The sequence below is a fragment of the Cherax quadricarinatus genome, chromosome 56 (assembly GCF_038502225.1).
Source record: "Cherax quadricarinatus isolate ZL_2023a chromosome 56, ASM3850222v1, whole genome shotgun sequence".
Taxonomy (NCBI): Eukaryota; Metazoa; Arthropoda; class Malacostraca; order Decapoda; family Parastacidae; genus Cherax; species Cherax quadricarinatus.
This window is the reverse complement of record NC_091347.1, coordinates 4682251-4702434: the sequence shown is the minus strand read 5'-3', so window position 1 is coordinate 4702434 and position 20184 is coordinate 4682251. Positions and strand designations below refer to the sequence as shown.

The 20184-nt window shown below is 40.0% G+C and overlaps 1 protein-coding gene across 2 annotated transcripts in view; it reads left to right on the top strand.

The window, feature by feature from the left end:
* Letm1 (Leucine zipper and EF-hand containing transmembrane protein 1) overlaps positions 1-20184 on the top strand; it is a 116627-nt gene that overhangs the window by 55925 nt on the left and 40518 nt on the right. For both annotated transcript variants that reach the window (XM_070097032.1, XM_070097031.1), the window contains exons 4-5: positions 14691-14828; positions 15176-15379. In XM_070097032.1, coding sequence (XP_069953133.1) covers positions 14691-14828; positions 15176-15379 — 342 coding nt within the window. The remainder of the gene's footprint in view (positions 1-14690; positions 14829-15175; positions 15380-20184) is intronic.

Sequence of the window (20184 nt, the reverse complement as noted above, 5' to 3'; positions counted from 1 at the left end):
TTCCCTTTATATAAAGGGACTATACATGCTCTCCGCCAATCCCTAGGTACCTTCCCCTCTTTCATACATTTATTAAACAAAAGTACCAACCACTCCAACACTATATTCCCCCCTGCTTTTAACATTTCTGTCATGATCCCATCAGTTCCAGCTGCTTTACCCCCTTTCATTCTACGTAATGCCTCACGTACCTCCACCACACTTACAGTCTGCTCTTCTTCACTCCTAAAAGATGGTATACCTCCCTGGCCAGTGCATGAAATTACCGCCTCCCTTTCTTCCTTAACATTTAAAAGTTCCTCGAAATATTCTCGCCATCTACCTAATACCTCCCTCTCCCCATCTACTAACTCCCCTACTCTGTTTTTAACTGACAAATCCATACTTTCCCTAGGCTTTCTTAACTTGTTTAACTCACTCCAAAATTTTTTCTTATTTTCATTAAAATTTCTTGACAGTGCCTCTCCCACTCTTTCATCTGCTCTCCTTTTGCACTCTCTCACCACTCTCTTCACCTTTCTTTTACTCTCCATATACTCTGCTCTTCTTATAACACTTCTGCTTTGTAAAAACCTCTCGTAAGCTACCTTTTTCTCTTTTATCACACCCTTTACTTCATCATTCCACCAATCACTCCTCTTTCCTCCTGCCCCCACCCTCCTATAACCACAAACTTCTGCCCCACATTCTAATACTGCATTTTTAAAACTATTCCAACCCTCTTCAACCCCCCCACTACTCATCTTTGCACTAGCCCACCTTTCTGCCAATAGTCGCTTATATCTCGCCCTAACTTCCTCCTCCCTTAGTTTATACACTTTCACCTCCCTCTTACTTGTTGTTGCCACCTTCCTCTTTTCCCATTTACCTCTTACTCTAACTGTAGCTACAACTATAATGATCCGATATATCAGTTGCCCCTCTATAAACATGTACATCCTGGAGCCTACCCATCAACCTTTTATCCACCAATACATAATCTAACAAACTACTTTCATTACGTGCCACATCATACCTTGTATATTTATTTATCCTCTTTTTCATAAAATATGTATTACTTATTTTACCCACTTTAACATTGAAATCCCCAACCACCATATAATGTCATGCCGAATATGTAAAACTGGTCAATTAGCAAGAACTCATTTAAAATTAAGTCCTTTCTGAAATTTTCTCTTATACATTTAAAGATATATTTTTTTCATTAATGATAATGTAAAAATTTTTAATTTTGCAACAAAAGAATCTTAGAAAACTTACCTAACCATATTATAACAAGAGCAATTTATTTTAACCTAACCCAACTAAATATATTTTAGATTTGTTTACAATAATTTAATACTAAACAAACGCAGTGAAATGTATTTTTTTTCGTTAGGTTCAGAATGATTTTGGTGAAATTATTGCATACACAAATTTTCGCTTGTCCTATATGGCAAGATGAGCGTTGCTATTTAAGCCAAGATCGCAAGTTCTGCCTATTCGGCACGACATATATATATATACATATATATATATATATATACATATATATACATATATATATATATATATATACATATATATATATATATATATATATATATATATATATATATATATATATATATATATATATATATATATAATGTTTTTTTTTTTTTTCAACAAGTCGTCCATCTCCCACCGAGGCAGGGTGACCCAAAAAAGAAAGAAAATCCCCAAAAAGAAAATACTTTCATCATCATTCAGCACTTTCACCACACTCACACATTATCACTGTTTTTGCAGAGGTGCTCAGAATACAACAGTTTAGAAGCATATACGTATAAAGATACACAACATATCCCTCCAAACTGCCAATATCCCAAACCCCTCCTTTAAAGTGCAGGCATTGTACTTCCCATTTCCAGGACTCAAGTCCGACTATATGAAAATAACTGGTTTCCCTGAATCCCTTCACTAAATATTACCCTGCTCACACTCCAACAGATCGTCAGGTCCCAAGTACCATTCGCCTCCATTTACTCCTATCTAACACGCTCACGCACGCTTGCTGGAAGTCCAAGCCCCTCGCCCATAAAACCTCCTTTACCCCCTCTCTCCAACCCTTTCGAGGACAACCCCTACCCCGCCTTCCTTCCCCTATAGATTTATATGCTTTCCATGTCATTCTACTTTGATCCATTCTCCTAAATGACCAAACCACCTCAACAACCCCTCTTCTGTCCTCTGACTAATACTTTTATTAACTCCACCCCTTTTCCTAATTTCCACACTCCGAATTTTCTGCATAATATTTACACCACACATTGCCCTTAGACATGACATCTCCACTGCCTCCAACCGTCTCCTCGCTGCTGCATTTACCACCCAAGCTTCACATCCATATAAGAGTGTTGGTACTACTATACTTTTATACATTCCCTTCTTTGCCTCCATAGATAACGTTTTTTGACTCCACATATACCTCAACGCACCACTCGCCTTTTTTCCCTCATCAATTCTATGATTAACCTCATCCTTCATAAATCCATCCGCCGACACGTCAACTCCCAAGTATCTGAAAACATTCACTTCTTCCATACTCCTCCTCCCCAATTTGATATCCAATTTCTCTTTATCTAAATCATTTGATACCCTCATCACCTTACTCTTTTCTATGTTCACTTTCAACTTTCTACCTTTACACACATTCCCAAACTCATCCACTAACCTTTGCAATTTTTCTTTAGAATCTCCCATAAGCACAGTATCATCAGCAAAAAGTAACTGTGTCAATTCCCATTTTGAATTTGATTCCCCATAATTTAATCCCACCCCTCTCCCGAACACCCTAGCATTTATTTCTTTTACAACCCCATCTACAAATACGTATATTAAACAACCATGGTGACATTACACATCCCTGTCTAAGACCTACTTTTACCGGGAAGTAGTCTCCCTTTCTTCTACACACCCTAACCTTAGCCTCACTATCCTCATAAAAACTCTTTACAGCATTTAATAACTTACCACCTATTCCATATACAGTGGACCCCCGCATAACGATGGCATCGCATAGCGATTTTTCCGCATAACGATTACTTTTATCGCAAAATTTTTGCCGCGCATACCGATTAAAAACCCGCATACCGATTTTCGTCCGAGACGCGTCCAATGTGCCCTCAGCCAGCCTCACATGTGCCGCTCCGTCCCATTGTTTACCAGCCAGCCTCCGCTGTAACATCCAAGCATACACTCGGAATATTTCGTATTATTACAGTATTTTCGGTGCTGTTTCTGGAAAATAAGTGACCATGGGCCCCAAGAAAGCTTCTAGTGCCAACCCTGTGGTAAAAAGGGTGAGAATTAGTATGGAAATTAAGAAAGATTTTGAAGGGTTTGGGGCTAACCCTGAGAAGCCTATGCCAGTTGTGGAATCCATTGTGCCTACTTCAAAGATTAAGGAAATGTGTGCAGAGTGGGTTGAACTGCAAACCTTTATAGATGAAAATCACCCTGACACAGCTGTTGCAAGCCGTGCTTGTGACTATTTCAATGACAATGTTATGGCCCATTTTAGGAAAGTCTTGAAGGAACGGGAGGTACAGAGCTCTATGGACAGATTTGTTGTGCGACAGAGGTCCAGTGACTCTCAAGCTGGTCCTAGTGGCATTAAAAGAAGAAGGGAAGTAACCCCAGAAAAGGACTTGCTACCTCAAGTCCTAATGGAAGGGGATTCCCCTTCTAAACAGTAAGAAGATAATGCTCTCCCCTCCTCCCATCCCATCAATCATCACCAGATCTTCAATAAAAGTAAGTGTCATGTAATTGTGCATGCCTTTTTCAGTTTGTGTGTATTAAAATTAACATTTCATGTGGTAAAAAAAAATTTTTTTCATACTTTTGGGCGTCTTGCACGGATTAATTTTATTTCCATTATTTCTTATGGGGAAAATTCATTCGCATAACGATTATTTCGCATAACGATGAGCCCTCTTGCACGGATTAAAATCGTTAACCGGGGGTCCACTGTACTTGCAACATCTGCCATATTGCTCCCCTATCCACTCTATCATATGCCTTTTCTAAATCCATAAATGCAATAAAAACTTCCCTACCCTTATCTAAATACTGTTCACATATATGCTTCAATGTAAACACTTGATCTACACATCCCCTACCCACTCTGAAACCTCCTTGCTCATCCGTAATCCTACATTCTGTCTTACCTCTAATTCTTTCAATTATAACCCTACCGTACACTTTTCCTGGTATACTCAGTAAACTTATTCCTCTATAATTTATACAATCTCTTTTGTCCCCCTTCCCTTTATATAAAGGGACTATACATGCTCTCCGCCAATCCCTAGGTACCTTCCCCTCTTTCATACATTTATTAAACAAAAGTACCAACCACTCCAACACCATATCCCCTCTTACTTTTTACATTTCTGTCATGATCCCATCAGTTCCAGCTGCTTTACCTCCTTTCATTCTACGTAATGCCTCAAGTACCTCCCCCACACTTACATTCTGCTCTTCGTCACTCCTAAAAGATGGTATACCTCCCTGGCCAGTGCATGAAATTACCGCCTCCCTTTCTTCCTCAACATTTAAAAGTTCCTCAAAATATTCTCGCCATCTACCTAATACCTCCCTCTCCCCATCTACTAACTCCCCTACTCTGTTTTTAACTGACAAATCCATACTTTCCCTAGGCTTTCTTAACTTGTTTAACTCCAAAATTTTTTCTTATTTTCATTAAAATTTCTTGACAGTGCCTCTCCCACTCTATCATCTGCTCTCCTTTTGCACTCTCTCACCACTCTCTTCACCTTTCTTTTACTCTCCGTATACTCTGCTCCTCTTATAACATTTCTGCTTTGTAAAAACCTCTCATAAGCTAACTTTTTCTCTTTTATCACACCCTTTACTTCATCATTCCACCAATCACTCCTCTTTCCTCCTGCCCCCACCCTCCAATAACCACAAACTTCTGCCCCACATTCTAATACTGCATTTTTAAAACTATTCCAACCCTCTTCAACCCCCCCACTACTCATCTTTGCACTAGCCCACCTTTCTGCCAATAGTCGCTTATATCTCACCCGAACTTCCTCCTCCCTTAGTTTATACACTTTCACCTCTCTCTTACTTGTTGTTGCCACCTTCCGCCTGTCCCATCTACCTCTTACTCTAACTGTAGCTACAACTAAATAATGGTCCGATATATCAGTTGCCCCTCTATAAACATGTACATCCTGGAGCCTACCCATCAACCTTTTATCCACCAATATATAATCTAACAAACTACTTTCATTACGTGCTACATCATACCTTGTATATTTATTTATCCTCTTTTTCATAAAAAATATATATATATATATATATATATATATATATATATATATATATATATATAATATATATATATATACAGTGGACCCCCGCATAACGATTACCTCCGAATGCGACCAATTATGTAAGTGTATTTATGTAAGTGCGTTTGTATGTGTATGTTTGGGGGTCTGAAATGGACTAATCTACTTCACAATACAGTGGACCCCCGGTTAACGAACTTTTTTCATTCCAGTAGCATGTTCAGGTGCCAGTACTGACCGAATTTTTTCCCATAAGGAATATTGTGAAGTAGATTAGTCCATTTCAGACCCCCAAACATACATGTACAAACGCACTTACATAAATACACTTACATAATTGGTCGCATTTGGAGGTGATCGTTAAGCGGGGGTCCACTGTATTTCTTATGGGAACAAATTCGGTCAGTACTGGCACCTGAACATACTTCTGGAGTGAAAAAATATCGTTAACCGGGGGTCCACTGTATATATATATGTGTGTTGAGTGAATGCGTGGGGAGTTTTGAATCAAGTGTGAGAGTAATGGTGGTTGGGGATTTCAATGCTAAAGTGGGTAAAAATGTTATGGAGGGAGTAGTAGGTAAATTTGGGGTGCCAGGGGTAAATGTAAATGGGGAGCCTTTAATTGAGCTATGTGTACAAAGAAATTTGGTAATAAGTAATACATATTTTATGAAAAAGAGGATAAATAAATATACAAGGTATGATGTAGCACGTAATGAAAGTAGTTTATTAGATTATGTATTGGTGGATAAAAGGTTGATGGGTAGGCTCCAGGATGTACATGTTTATAGAGGGGCAACTGATATATCGGATCATTATTTAGTTGTAGCTACAGTTTTAGTAAGAGGTAGATGGGAAAAGAGGAAGGTGGCAACAACAAGTAAGAGGGAGGTGAAAGTGTATAAACTAAGGGAGGAGGAAGTTCGGGTGAGATATAAGAGACTATTGGCAGAAAGGTGGGCTAGTGCAAAGATGAGTAGTGGGGGGGTTGAAGAGGGTTGGAATAGTTTTAAAAATGCAGTATTAGAATGTGGGGCAGAAGTTTGTGGTTATAGGAGGGTGGGGGCAGGAGGAAAGAGGAGTGATTGGTGGAATGATGAAGTAAAGGGTGTGATAAAAGAGAAAAAGGTAGCTTATGAGAGGTTTTTACAAAGCAGAAGTGTTATAAGAAGAGCAGAGTATATGGAGAGTAAAAGAAAGGTAAAGAGAGTGGTGAGAGAGTGCAAAAGGAGAGCAGATGATAGAGTGGGAGAGGCACTGTCAAGAAATTTTAATGAAAATAAGAAAAAATTTTGGAGTGAGTTAAACAAGTTAAGAAAGCCTAGGGAAAATATGGATTTGTCAGTTAAAGACAGAGTAGGGGAGTTAGTAGAGGGGGAGATGGAGGTATTAGGTAGATGGCGAGAATATTTTGAGGAACTTTTAAATGTTAAGGAAGAAACAGAGGCAGTAATTTCATGCACTGGTCAGGGAGGTATACCATCTTTTAGGAGTGAAGAAGAGAAGAATGTAAGTGTGGGGGAGGTACGTGAGGCATTACGTAAAATGAAAGGGGGTAAAGCAGCTGGAACTGATGGGATCATGACAGAAATGTTAAAAGCAGGGGGGGATATAGTGTTGGAGTGGTTGGTACTTCTGTTTAATAAATGTATGAAAGAGGGGAAGGTACCTAGGGATTGGCGGAGAGCATGTATAGTCCCTTTATATAAAGGGAAAGGGGACAAAAGAGACTGTAAAAATTATAGAGGAATAAGCTTACTGAGTATACGAGGAAAAGTGTACGGTAGGGTTATAATTGAAAGAATTAGAGGTAAGACAGAATGGAGGATTGCGGATGAGCAAGGAGGTTTCAGAGTGGGTAGGGGATGTGTAGATCAAGTGTTTACATTGAAGCATGTATGTGAACAGTATTTAGATAAAGGTAGGGAAGTTTTTATTGCATTTATGGATTTAGAAAAGGCATATGATAGAGTGGATAGAGGAGCAATGTGGCAGATGTTGCAAGTATATGGAATAGGTGGTAAGTTATTAAATGCTGTAAAGAGTTTTTATGAGGATAGTGAGGCTCAGGTTAGGGTGTGTACAAGAGAGGGAGACTACTTCCCTGTAAAAGTAGGTCTTAGACAGGGATGTGTAATGTCACCATGGTTGTTTAATATATTTATAGATGGGGTTGTAAAGGAAGTAAATGCTAGGGTGTTCAGGAGAGGGGTGGGATTAAATTTTGGGGAATCAAATTCAAAATGGGAATTGACACAGTTACTTTTTGCTGATGATACTGTGCTTATGGGAGATTCTAAAGAAAAATTGCAAAGGTTAGTGGATGAGTTTGGGAATGTGTGTAAAGGTAGAAAGTTGAAAGTGAACATAGAAAAGAGTAAGGTGATGAGGGTGTCAAATGATTTAGATAAAGAAAAATTGGATATCAAATTGGGGAGGAGGAGTATGGAAGAAGTGAATGTTTTCAGATACTCGGGAGTTGACGTGTCGGCGGATGGATTTATGAAGGATGAGGTTAATCATAGAATTGATGAGGGAAAAAAGGTGAGTGGTGTGTTGAGGTATATGTGGAGTCAAAAAACGTTATCTATGGAGGCAAAGAAGGGAATGTATGAAAGTATAGTAGTACCAACACTTATATGGGTGTGAAGCTTGGATGGTAAATGCAGCAGCGAGGAGACGGTTGGAGGCAGTGGAGATGTCCTGTCTAAGGGCAATGTGTGGTGTAAATATTATGCAGAAAATTCGGAGTGTGGAAATTAGGAGAAGGTGTGGAGTTAATAAAAGTATTAGTCAGAGGGCAGAAGAGGGGTTGTTGAGGTGGTTTGGTCATTTAGAGAGAATGGATCAAAGTAGAATGACATGGAAAGTATATAAATCTATAGGGGAAGGAAGGCGGGGTAGGGGTCATCCTCGAAAGGGTTGGAGAGAGGGGGTAAAGGAGGTTTTGTGGGCAAGGGCCTTGGACTTCCAGCAAGCGTGCGTGAGCGTGTTAGATAGGAGTGAATGGAGACGAATGGTACTTGGGACCTGACGATCTGTTGGAGTGTGAGCAGGGTAATATTTAGTGAAGGGATTCAGGGAAACCAGTTATTTTCATATAGTCGGACTTGAGTCCTGGAAATGGGAAGTACAATGCCTGCACTTTAAAGGAGGGGTTTGGGATATTGGCAGTTTGGAGGGATATGTTGTGTGTCTTTATATGTGTATGCTTCTGGACTGTTGTATTCTGAGCACCTCTGCAAAAACAGTGATAATGTGCGAGTGTGGTGAAAGTGTTGAATGATGATGAAAGTATTTTCTTTTTGGGGATTTTCTTTCTTTTTTTTGGGTCACCCTGCCTCGGTGGGAAACGGCCGACTTGTTGAAAAAAAAAATAAAAAAAATAAAAAAAATAAATATATATATATATATATATATATATATATATATATATATATATATATATATATATATATATATATACATACATACATACATACATACATACATACAGTGGACCCTCGACCAACGATGGCATCGATTAACAATAAATCTGACTAGCGATACATTTTAACGCAAAAATTTTGCCTCGACTAGCGCTTAAAAACCCGATCAGCGCTATTCATTCCGTACCATATGCGTCCACTTTGGCCTGAGCGCACCTCACTTGTCCCTTTGGTGCCAGTGTTTACAAGCCAGCCAGCCACCGCGGTCGCTTCCAAACATACAACTGGAAAATTCATATTATCACAGCCTTTTTAGTGATTGCACCTGCAAAATAAGTCACCATGGGCCCCAAGAAAGCTTCTAGTGCCAACCCTACAGCAAAAAGGGTGAGAATTACTATGGAGATGAAGAAAGAGATCATTGATAAATATGAAAGTGGAGTGCGTATCTCTGAGCTGGTCAGGTTGTATAATAAACCCCAATCAACCATCGCTACTATTGTGGGCAAGAAAACGGCAGTCAAGGAAGCTGTTCTTGCCAAAGGTGCAACTATGTTTTCGAAACTGAGATCGCAAGTGATAGAAGATGTCGAGAGACTTTTATTGGTGTGGATAAACGAGAAACAGATAGCAGGAGACAGCATCTCTCAAGCGATCATATGTGAAAAGGCTAGGAAGTTGCATGACGATTTAATTAGAAAAATGCCAGCAACTAGTGATGTGAGTGAATTTAAGGCCAGCAAAGGTTGGTTTGAGAGATTTAAGAAGCGTAGTGGCATTCATAGTGTGATAAGGCATGGTGAGGCTGCCACTTCGGACCACAAATCGGCTGAAAAATATGTGCAGGACTTCAAGGAGTACATAGACAGTGAAGCACTGAAACCTGAACAAGTGTTTAATTGTGACGAAACAGGCCTGTTTTGGAAGAAAATGCCAAGCAGGACGTACATTACTCAGGAGGAAAAGGCACTCCCAGGACATAAGCCTATGAAAGACAGGCTTACTCTGTTGATGTGTGCCAATGCTAGTGGTGATTGCAAAGTGAAGCCTTTATTGGTGTATCACTCTGAAACTCCCAGAGTGTTCAGGAAAAACAATGTCCTCAAGGCTAATTTGTGTGTGCTGTGGAGGGCAAACAGTAAGGCATGGGTCACTAGGGACTTTTTCTATGACTGGTTACATCATGCATTTGCCCCCAATGTGAAAAATTACCTAATTGAAAAGAAATTAGACCTTAAGTGCCTCCTGGTATTAGACAATGCTCCTGGTCATCCTTCAGACTTGGCAGAGCGACTTTCTAGGGACTTGAGCTTCATTAAGGTGAAGTTTTTGCCTCCTAATACCACTCCTCTCCTGCAGCCCATGGACCAGCAGGTTATTTCCAACTTCAAGAAACTGTACACAAAAGCTATGTTTGAAAGGTGCTTTGTAGTGATCTCAGAAACTCAACTGACTCTAAGAGAGTTTTGGAAAGATCATTTTACCATCCTCAATTGTGTAAACATTATAGGTAAGGCTTGGGAGGAAGTGACTAAGAGGACATTGAACTCTGCTTGGAAAAAACTGTGGCCAGAATGTGTAGACAAAAGGGAATTTGAAGGGTTTGAGGCTAACCCTGAGAATCCTATGCCAGTTGAGGAATCCATTGTGGCATTGGGAAGTCCTTGGGGTTGGAGGTTAGTGGGGAGGATGTGGAAGAGTTGGTGGTGGAGGACAGTGAAGAACTAACCACTGATGAGCTGCTAGATCATCTTCAACAGCAAGAGGGTACACCTGAGGAAACTGCTTCGGAGGAGGGGAGAGAGAAATTGAAGTTGCCTACTTCTAAGATAAAGGAAATGTGTGCAAAGTGGCTTTAAGTGCAAACCTTTTTTGATGAAAATCACCCTGACACGGCTACTGCAAGCCATGCTGGTGACTATTACACTGACACTGTTGTGAACCACTTTAGGAAAGTCATAAAGGAACGAGAGGTACAGGCCTCTATGGACAGATATGTTGTGCGACAGAAGTCCAGTGACTCTGAAGCTGGTCCTAGTGGCATTAAAAGAACAAGGGAAGTAACCCCAGAAAAAGACTTGCTGCCTCAAGTGCTAATGGAAGGGGATTCCCCTTCTAAACACTAACACCTCTCTCCTCCTCCCATCCCATCAATCATCACCAGATCTTCAATAAAGGTAAGTGTCATGTAACTGTGCATGTAATCTTCAGTTTGTGTGTATTAAAATTAATATTTCATGTGGTAAAATTTTTTTTTTTTTCAATACTTTTGGGTGTCTTGCACGGATTAATTTGATTTCCATTATATTTCTTATGGGGAAAATTAACTTGACTAACGATAATTCTGACTAACGATGAACTCTCAGGAAGGGATTAATATCGCTGGTCAAGGGTCCACTGTATATATATATATATATATATATATATATATATATATATACAGTGGACCCCCGGTTAACGATTTTAATCCGTGCAAGAGGGCTCATCGTTATGCGAAATAATCGTTATGCGAATTAATTTTCCCCATAAGAAATAATGGAAATAAAATTAATCCGTGCAAGACGCCCAAAAGTATGAAAAAAAATTTTTTTTACCACATGAAATGTTAATTTTAATACACACAAACTGAAAAAGGCATGCACAATTACATGACACTTACTTTTATTGAAGATCTGGTGATGATTGATGGGATGGGAGGAGGGGAGAGCATTATCTTCTTACTGTTTAGAAGGGGAATCCCCTTCCATTAGGACTTGAGGTAGCAAGTCCTTTTCTGGGGTTACTTCCCTTCTTCTTTTAATGCCACTAGGACCAGCTTCAGAGTCACTGGACCTCTGTCGCACAACAAATCTGTCCATAGAGCTCTGTACCTCCCGTTTCTTCAAGACTTTCCTAAAATGGGCCATAACATTGTCATTGAAATAGTCACAAGCACGGCTTGCAACAGCTGTGTCAGGGTGATTTTCATCTATAAAGGTTTGCAGTTCAAACCACTCTGCACACATTTCCTTAATCTTTGAAGTAGGCACAATGGATTCCACAACTGGCATAGGCTTCTCAGGGTTAGCCCCAAACCCTTCAAAATCTTTCTTAATTTCCATACTAATTCTCACCCTTTTTACCACAGGGTTGGCACTAGAAGCTTTCTTGGGGCCCATGGTCACTTATTTTCCAGAAACACCACCGAAAACACTGTAATAATACGAAATATTCCGAGTGTATGCTTGGATGTTACCGCGGAGGCTGGCTGGTAAACAATGGGACGGCCGGCACATGTGAGGGCACATTGGACGCGTCTCGGACGAAAATCGGTATGCGGGTTTTTAATCGGTATGCGGGGCAAAAATTTTGCGATAAAAGTAATCGTTATGCGGAAAAATCGCTATGCGATGCCATCGTTATGCGGGGGTCCACTGTATATATGTATATGTATATATGTATATATATATATATATATTGTGTGTGTGTGTGTACAGTGGAACCTCTACTTACGAGTTTAATCCATTCCATGACCTTGCTCGTATCTGGATTTGCTTGTTTGCAGAGTCAGTTTTCCTCATTTAAATTAAATGAAATGGAATTAATCCATTCCAGTGGAATTTCAGGCACAACTAAATACTTCAATAATTTCCCTAATATCAACTCTCTGGCTTATTTATCTATCACAATTCATCTAATTCATCCTGTTTAGGCCTATCCTATTCCTAGTGATTTTCCTGGTGCAGTAAATGATGAAATGTAACATAGAAACATGATATATACACTAGGATGAATAAAATACACGTCATTACATATGTGGTTAGCGGTGGTGACAGTCGCCATTGTTGTTGTTGGGGTTTATAGGGCCACCACAGCAGCCATTCCTGCTCCTGACTACGTGTGTAGAGAACCTAGGATAACCCAAAAAAGTCAGACACTGCTGTTTCATGATGTCTGCCACTGCTGCTTCATGTTGTCTGCCACTGCTGCTTCATGTTGTCATATGCCACTGCTGCTTCATGTTGTCATATGCCACTGCTGCTTCATGTTGTCATATGCCACTGCTACCTCATGTTGTCTGCCACTGCAGCTTCATGTTGTCTGCCACTGCTGCTTCATGAAGCCTGCCACTGCTACCTCATGATGTCTGCTCCCACTTTTGCTAGCGTGTCGAACAGCTTTCCAATATGTGAAGGTTGAGGGGCAGTGCCAATTAGACAGGTATTGGACAGTGACGTCATTTGTTTTTTCTTGACCATCGCCAAAGAATTGAACATTTCTCCTACTTTAAGCTCAATTTCAAGGTACTTTTCGTGAAACCAATCAAAATCATATATGTTTCTGTAGTATATCTTCCATTCTAACAAATGAGACCAAAAAAATGAGAATACAACCATAAAAAGCTTATGAAAATATACCGCTAAGGGGAGGCTAATGGCTGAGAAGTGAACTCTGTTATTTATGGTCCGATTTCTTTCATTTTTGGTGTACGTTAAGAAGCACCTTTCCATCACACATTGCCCAAATTTCAATAAGATAGTCCAACAAACAACTGAGATCCAATTCCCTAAATCAAGAGCCCCTCACCAGCATCAAGGAACCTCCCTTGAGGCCCACTCACATCTGGAAATTTCCCTTGCGTCTGGAAGCAAAAAATCGACCGAGCAACTGCTCGTATCTGGAAAAACTTGTGAGTAGAGGCTCCACTGTATATGTATGTATGTGTGTGTGTGTGTGTGTGTGCGCGCATATATATATATACAGTGGACCCCCGCATAACGATATTAATCCGTTCCTGAGAGCTCATTGTTATGCGAAATTATCGTTATGCGAATGAATTTTCCCCATAAGAAATAATGGAAATCAAATTAATCCGTGCAAGACACCCAAAAGTATGAAAAAAAATTTTTTACCACATGAAATATGCATTTTCCTACACACAAAGAGAAGGATACATGCACAATAGTAGAGTAGTACATGCACAATATATATTGTGCATGTACTACTCTACTAAATGAAGAATAAATGACACTTACCTTTATTGAAGATGCAGCAATGACTGATGAGACACTGTGTCCTGGGAGTGCCTTTTCCTCCTGAGTACTGTAGCTCCTGTTTGGCATTTTCTTCCAGAACAGGCCTTATCACACTGTTTATGCCACTACGATTCTTAAATCTCTCAAACCAACCTTTGCTGGCTTTAAATTCACCAATATGAGCACTAGTTCCAGGCATTTTTCCCTGTTCACCTGGGTGTTAGTTGACTGGTGTGGGTTGCATCCTGGGAGACGAGATTAAGGACCCCAATGGAAATAAGTTAGACAGTCTTCGATGACACTGACTTTTTTGGGTTATCCTGGGTGGCTAACCCTCTGGGGTTAATTGTTTCTTGGTATTCTCAATAAGCCACACAAACAACGGTGCTACAGCAGCAGCAGCAGCAGTGCTACAGCAGCAGCAGCTGACAATGCTACAGCAGCAGCTGACAGTGCTACAGCAGCAGCAGATGGTGCTACAGCAGCAGCTGACGGTACTACAGCAGCAGCAGCAGGTGACGGTGGTACAGCAGCAGCAGCAGCAGCTGACGGTGGTACAGCAGCAACAGCAGCTGATGGTGCTACAGCAGCAGCAGCTGACAGTGCTTCAGCAGCAGCTGACAGTGCTACAGCAGCAGCAGACGGTGCTACAGCAGCAGCTGACAGTGCTACAGCAGCAGCAGCAGCAGCTGACAGTGCAGCAGCAGCAGCTGACAGTGCTACAGCAGCAGCAGCAGCAGTTGACCACTTTCAACTTTCTTTACACTATTTTTTTTTTTCCTTATACAAAAGTCTAGATTTGAAAGTAAAATAGTTATTAAATTTGTTTGCTGTAGTTGAAAATTGGTGCACATAAAATAGTTGTTACTGGAAGGTTGATGATCTTTATTTATTTACAGGAAGCAAAGATGAAAAAGAGACTGAAAGTGAAACTAGAAATGGCTAAATTCCTTCAACAAACTTTAGACAATATGGCTGTTCAGGCTAAAGGTCACCAATCGGAGAGTGCCAAGGAGTTTGTATTGTTTTTTGAAAAGGTCAGTCCCAGTATGTTTATGTATCTGTCTCTGCAAATGTTAATTAAATATCAGTAATCTGTCAGATTTTTCTTTATTCACATAGTAAATTACAAACTCGACAAACGTTTTGCTATTATTGCTCTTGTTTATTTTTGCTACATAAGTAACACATGGTATAAAAATATCAACATAGCAAACATCATTTAGCAATTGACTGTTATCTAGATCCCCTTTTTTTAAATTAGATATCTTCCCTTATAATAAATGACATGCCTCCCATATCAAGTACAGTGCAGTATTCAAATTTTTTAATATTAATTCCAATTATGTTTTAATATGTTTACAATATATTGGATTTTTAATAGGTTGCCAAAACTGGTGAAAGCATTAGCAATGAAGAAATTCTTAAGTTTAGCAAGTTATTCGAGGATGAAATTACTCTGGATTCACTCTCCCGACCACAGCTGGTAGCTCTGTGCCGTTTGCTGGAGATGCAACCTTTTGGAACAAATAACTTTTTGAGGTTTCAGTTAAGAATGAAGTTAAGAGCATTAACTGCTGATGACAAGGCAAGTTGATGTGTTTTGTAAAACACTGAATTTTTCAATTATTTCAATCTCCTTAACTTCAGTGTCACACATTGACATGATGATTGAGTGTAATATAGAAAGTTTTAGAGTAATGTAGGTAGTTTTAAATACTATAAGAGTTATTTGCAGCTTATTTCAGATGCTTGATCCTGTTCTCCTTGCTTTTCACACATTGGTATTCTTGATTTATTTTACTATACAGTATACATTATTATTATTATTAACACATCGACCTTCAGGGTGGCCCGAAAAAGAAAAACTTTCATCATCATTCTTTCCATCACTGTCTTGCCAGAGGCTCGCTTACACTACAGTTATAAAACTGCAACATTAACTCCCCTCCTTCAGAGTGCAGACACTGTACTTCCCATCTCCAGGACTCAAGTCCGGCCTGCTGGTTTCCCTGAATCCCTTCATAAATGTTACCTTGCTCACATTCCAACAGCACGTCAAGTCCTAAAAACCATTGGTCTCCATTCGCTCCTATCTAGCACGCTCATGCATGCTTGCTGGAAGTCTAAGCCCCTCGCACACAAAACTTCCTTTACCTCCTCCCTCCAACCTTTCCTAGGCCGACCCCTACCCCGCCTTCCCTCCACTACAGGTTTAAACACACTCGAAGTCATTATATTTTGTTCCATCCACTCTGCATATCCAAACCACCTCAACAACCCCTCCTCAGCCCTCTGGATAATGGTTTTGGTAATCCCGCACCTCCTCCTAATTTCCAAACTTGGAATACTCTTCATTATATTCACACCACACATTGCCCTCAGACATGACATCTCCACTGCCTCCAACCTTCTCCTTGTTGCAACATTCACCACCAATGTTTCACACCCACGTAAGAGCATTGGTATAGCTATACTCTCATACATTCCCCTCTTTGCTTCCATGGACAAAGATCTTTGTCTCCACAGATTCCTAAGTGCATCACTCACCTTTTTCCCCTCATCAGTTCTATGATTCACTTCATCTATCACAGACCCATCTTCTGACACATCCACTCCTAAATATCTGAATATATTCACCTCCTCCATACTCTCTCCCTCCAATCTGATATAAAATCTTTCGTCACCTATTTTTTTTTTTTGCTATCCTCATCACCTTACTCTTTCCTATACAGTGGACATCCGGTTCGCGATACTAATCCGTTCCTGAGAGCTCATCGTAAACCAAAAATATCGGAAAGCGAATCAATTTTCCCCATAAGAAATAATGGAAATCAAATTAATCCGTGCAAGACACCCAAAAGTATGAAAAAAAAACTTTTACCACATGAAATATTAAGTTTAATCCAATAGAATAGTAATTACAGTAACAACAATAACAATAAATAACAATAAATAATGAAAGAATAATTGACACTTACCTTTAATGAAGATCTGGTGATGATTGATGGGATGGGAGGAGGGGAGAGTGTGGATGGTGTTAGCATTTAGAAGGGGAATCCCCCTCCATTAGGACTTGAGGTAGCAAGTCCTTTTCCGGGGTTACTTCCCTTCTTCTTTTAATGCCACTAGGACCAGGTTGAGAGTCGCTGGACCTCTGTCGCACAACATATCTATCCATAGAGGCCTGTACCTCTCGTTCCTTTATGACTTTCCTAAATTGGTTCACAACATTGTCAGTGTAATAGTCACCAGCACGGCTTGCAATAGCTGTCTGAGGGTGATTTTCATCCATGAAGGTTTGCACTTCAAGCCACTTTGCACAGATTTCCTTAATCTTTGAAGTAGGCAACTTCTTCAGTTTCTCTCTCCCCTCCTCCGAAGCAGTTTCCTCAGGTGTGGCCTCTTGCTGTTGAAGTTGATCTAGCAGCTCATCAGTGGTTAGTTCTTCATTGTCCTCCTCCACCAACTCTTCCACATCCTCCCCACTAACCTCCAACCCCAAGGACTTCCCCAATGCCACAATGAATTCCTCAACTGGCATAGGCTTCTCAGGGTTAGCCTCAAACCCTTCGAAATCTCTTTTGTCTACACATTGGCCACAGTCTTTTCCAGGCAGAGTTCAAGGTCCTCTTAGTCACTCCCTCCCAAGCCTTACCTATAAGTTTTACACAATTGAGGATAGTAAAGTGATCCTTCCAAAACTCCTTTAGAGTCAATTGAGTTTCTGTGGTCACTTCAAAGCACCTTTCAAACATAGCTTTTGTGTACAGTTTCTTGAAGTTGGAAATGACCTACTGGTCCATGGGCTGCAGGAGAGGAGTGGTATTAGGAGGCAAAAACTTGACCTTAATGAAACTCATGTCCCCACAAAGTCGCTCTGACAAGTCTGTAGGATGACCAGGGGCATTGTCTAATACCAGGAGGCACTTAAGGTCTAATTCCTTTTCAATTAGGTAATTTTTCACACTGAGGGCAAATGCATGATGTAACCAGTAATAGAAAAAGTCCCTAGTGACCCATGCCTTACTGTTTGCCCTCCACAGCACACACAAATTAGCCTTGAGGACATTCTTTTGCCTGAACGCTCTGGGAGTTTCTGAGTGATACACCAATAAAGGCTTCACTTTGCAATCACCACTAGCATTGGAACACATCAACAGAGTAAGCCTGTCTTTCATAGGCTTATGTCCTGGGAGTGCCTTTTCCTCCTGAGTAATGTAGGTCCTGCTTGGTAATTTCTTCCAAAACAGGCCTGTTTTGTCACAATTAAACACTTGTTCAGGTTTCAATCCTTCAGCCTCTATGTACTCCTTGAATTCATGCACATATTTTTCAGCCGCTTTGTGGTCTGAACTGGCAGCCTCACCATGCCTAATCACAATATGTAATCCACTACGATTCTTAAATCTTTCAAACCAATCTTTGCTGGCCTTAAATTCACTCACATCACCACTAGTTGCAGGCAATTTTTTTACCAAATCGTCATGCAACTGCCTAGTCTTTTCACAAATGATTGCTTGAGAGATGCTATCTCCTGCTATCTGTTTTTCATTTATCCACACCAATAACAGTCTCTCAACATTTTCTAACACTTGCGATCGCTGTTTCGTAATCACAGTTGCACCTTTTGCAAGAATAGCTTCCTTGATTGCCGTTTTCTTGCTCACTATAGTAGAGATGGTTGATTGGGGTTTACTATACAACCTGACCAGCTCCGACACACGCACTCCACTTTCGTACTTTGCAATTATCTCTTTCTTCATTTCAACAGTCATTAGCACCCTTGGTCTCGAAGGGTTGGCACTGGGAGCTTTCTTGGTGCCCATGGTGACTTATTTTGCAAAAACAGCACCAAAAACAGTGATAATATGGATAATATGGAATGTACCAAATGTATCCTTAGATGCACGCACACTGGCTGGCTTGTAAACACTGGCACACATAGGGCAGTTCAGGCCACACATGGACACGTCTCGTACGAGCCACATCGCATACCGGGTTTTGTATCGGGAAGCAAGGCAAATTTTCTGCAATATAATGCATCGGTTACCGGATTTATCGGATACCGATAGCATCGCGAACCGGGGGTCCACTGTATTTACTTTTAATTTTCTTCTTTTACATACGGTACCAAACTCATCCACCAACCTCTGTAACTTCTCTTCAGAATCTTAGTATATTAATATACATTACCAATATGGTAAACCTTCTTATAACATGGACAATATGCTCCTGAAAATCAAAGTGAAGAATATAGGAAAAAATAGGATTATGGTCCAGAGACCTCTAAATTTGCCATACTATATTTTTTAAATATGCTTGGCACAAATTACTACAGCTTATCTTAACCTTTCATTCTAATTGTCATTGCACATTGACATGGAAGTGTGTAGTGAGGGTTGATGTGACACTTCTTAGCTGAGGCTTTTGTGTTGATGTTTTTGCAGAGTTGTTGATTATACTAGAGTGCTCAAGGTTTTCTGTATTAAATCTCTGTTTTCATTTACCCTGTAGTATTGACCTCTTTAACTAGGTCACATTCTGCACTACTCATTGCACAAGTTCTTCTTTTCTCATTCTATATGGTCCAAAGAAGATAAAAGGGAAGCTGTAAACTTGCTGTTTACATATGGTCAAACATTATTGGGAGATTTTTGACAAGAGGCTATAAAGATTGATAGGATGACTTTACAAGTGTGTGTAAAAGAAGAAAGTCAGAAATGAATACAGAAAAGAATGATGACAGTAGTAAGTACTGTACCAAATATGGTAATGAAATGAACGAAAGTCAACTAAAAATATTAAATGTATTTAACATAGAGATTTGAGAGTACAGTAAAGGCATCTGCAGATGGTTCTATGAAGGATGAAGATTTTCAGAGTAGAATAGGAAAATAAAATTATAGGAGTATTGAGTTTCTGGAATGGAAATTTTGTAACTGAATATGGATAGGAAATGTATCATTGAATAGTGTTGTACATGTATAGTGGTGCTGAGTGTCTGACATGCACATGGGCATGAAATAGTCTGTGGATGTTACAATGCAGCAGTTGCAGGCAGTGAAAATATATTATCAGATGTTTGTGATGTAAGTGTTTTGCTGAAAATAATTAAGTTAGGGCGAGATATAAGCAGGTATTGACAGAAAGGTGGGCTAGTACTGGGGGGGTTGAAGAGGGTTGGAATAGTTTTAAAAATGCAGTATTAGAATGTGGGGCAGAAGTTTGTGGTTATAGGAGGGTGGGTGCAGGAGGAAAGAGGAGTGATTGGTGGAATGATAAGTAAAGGGTGTGATAAAAGAGAAAAAGGTAGCTTATGAGAGGTTTTTACAAAGCAGAAGTGATATAAGAAGGGCAGAGTATATGGAGAGTAAAAGAAAGGTGAAGAGA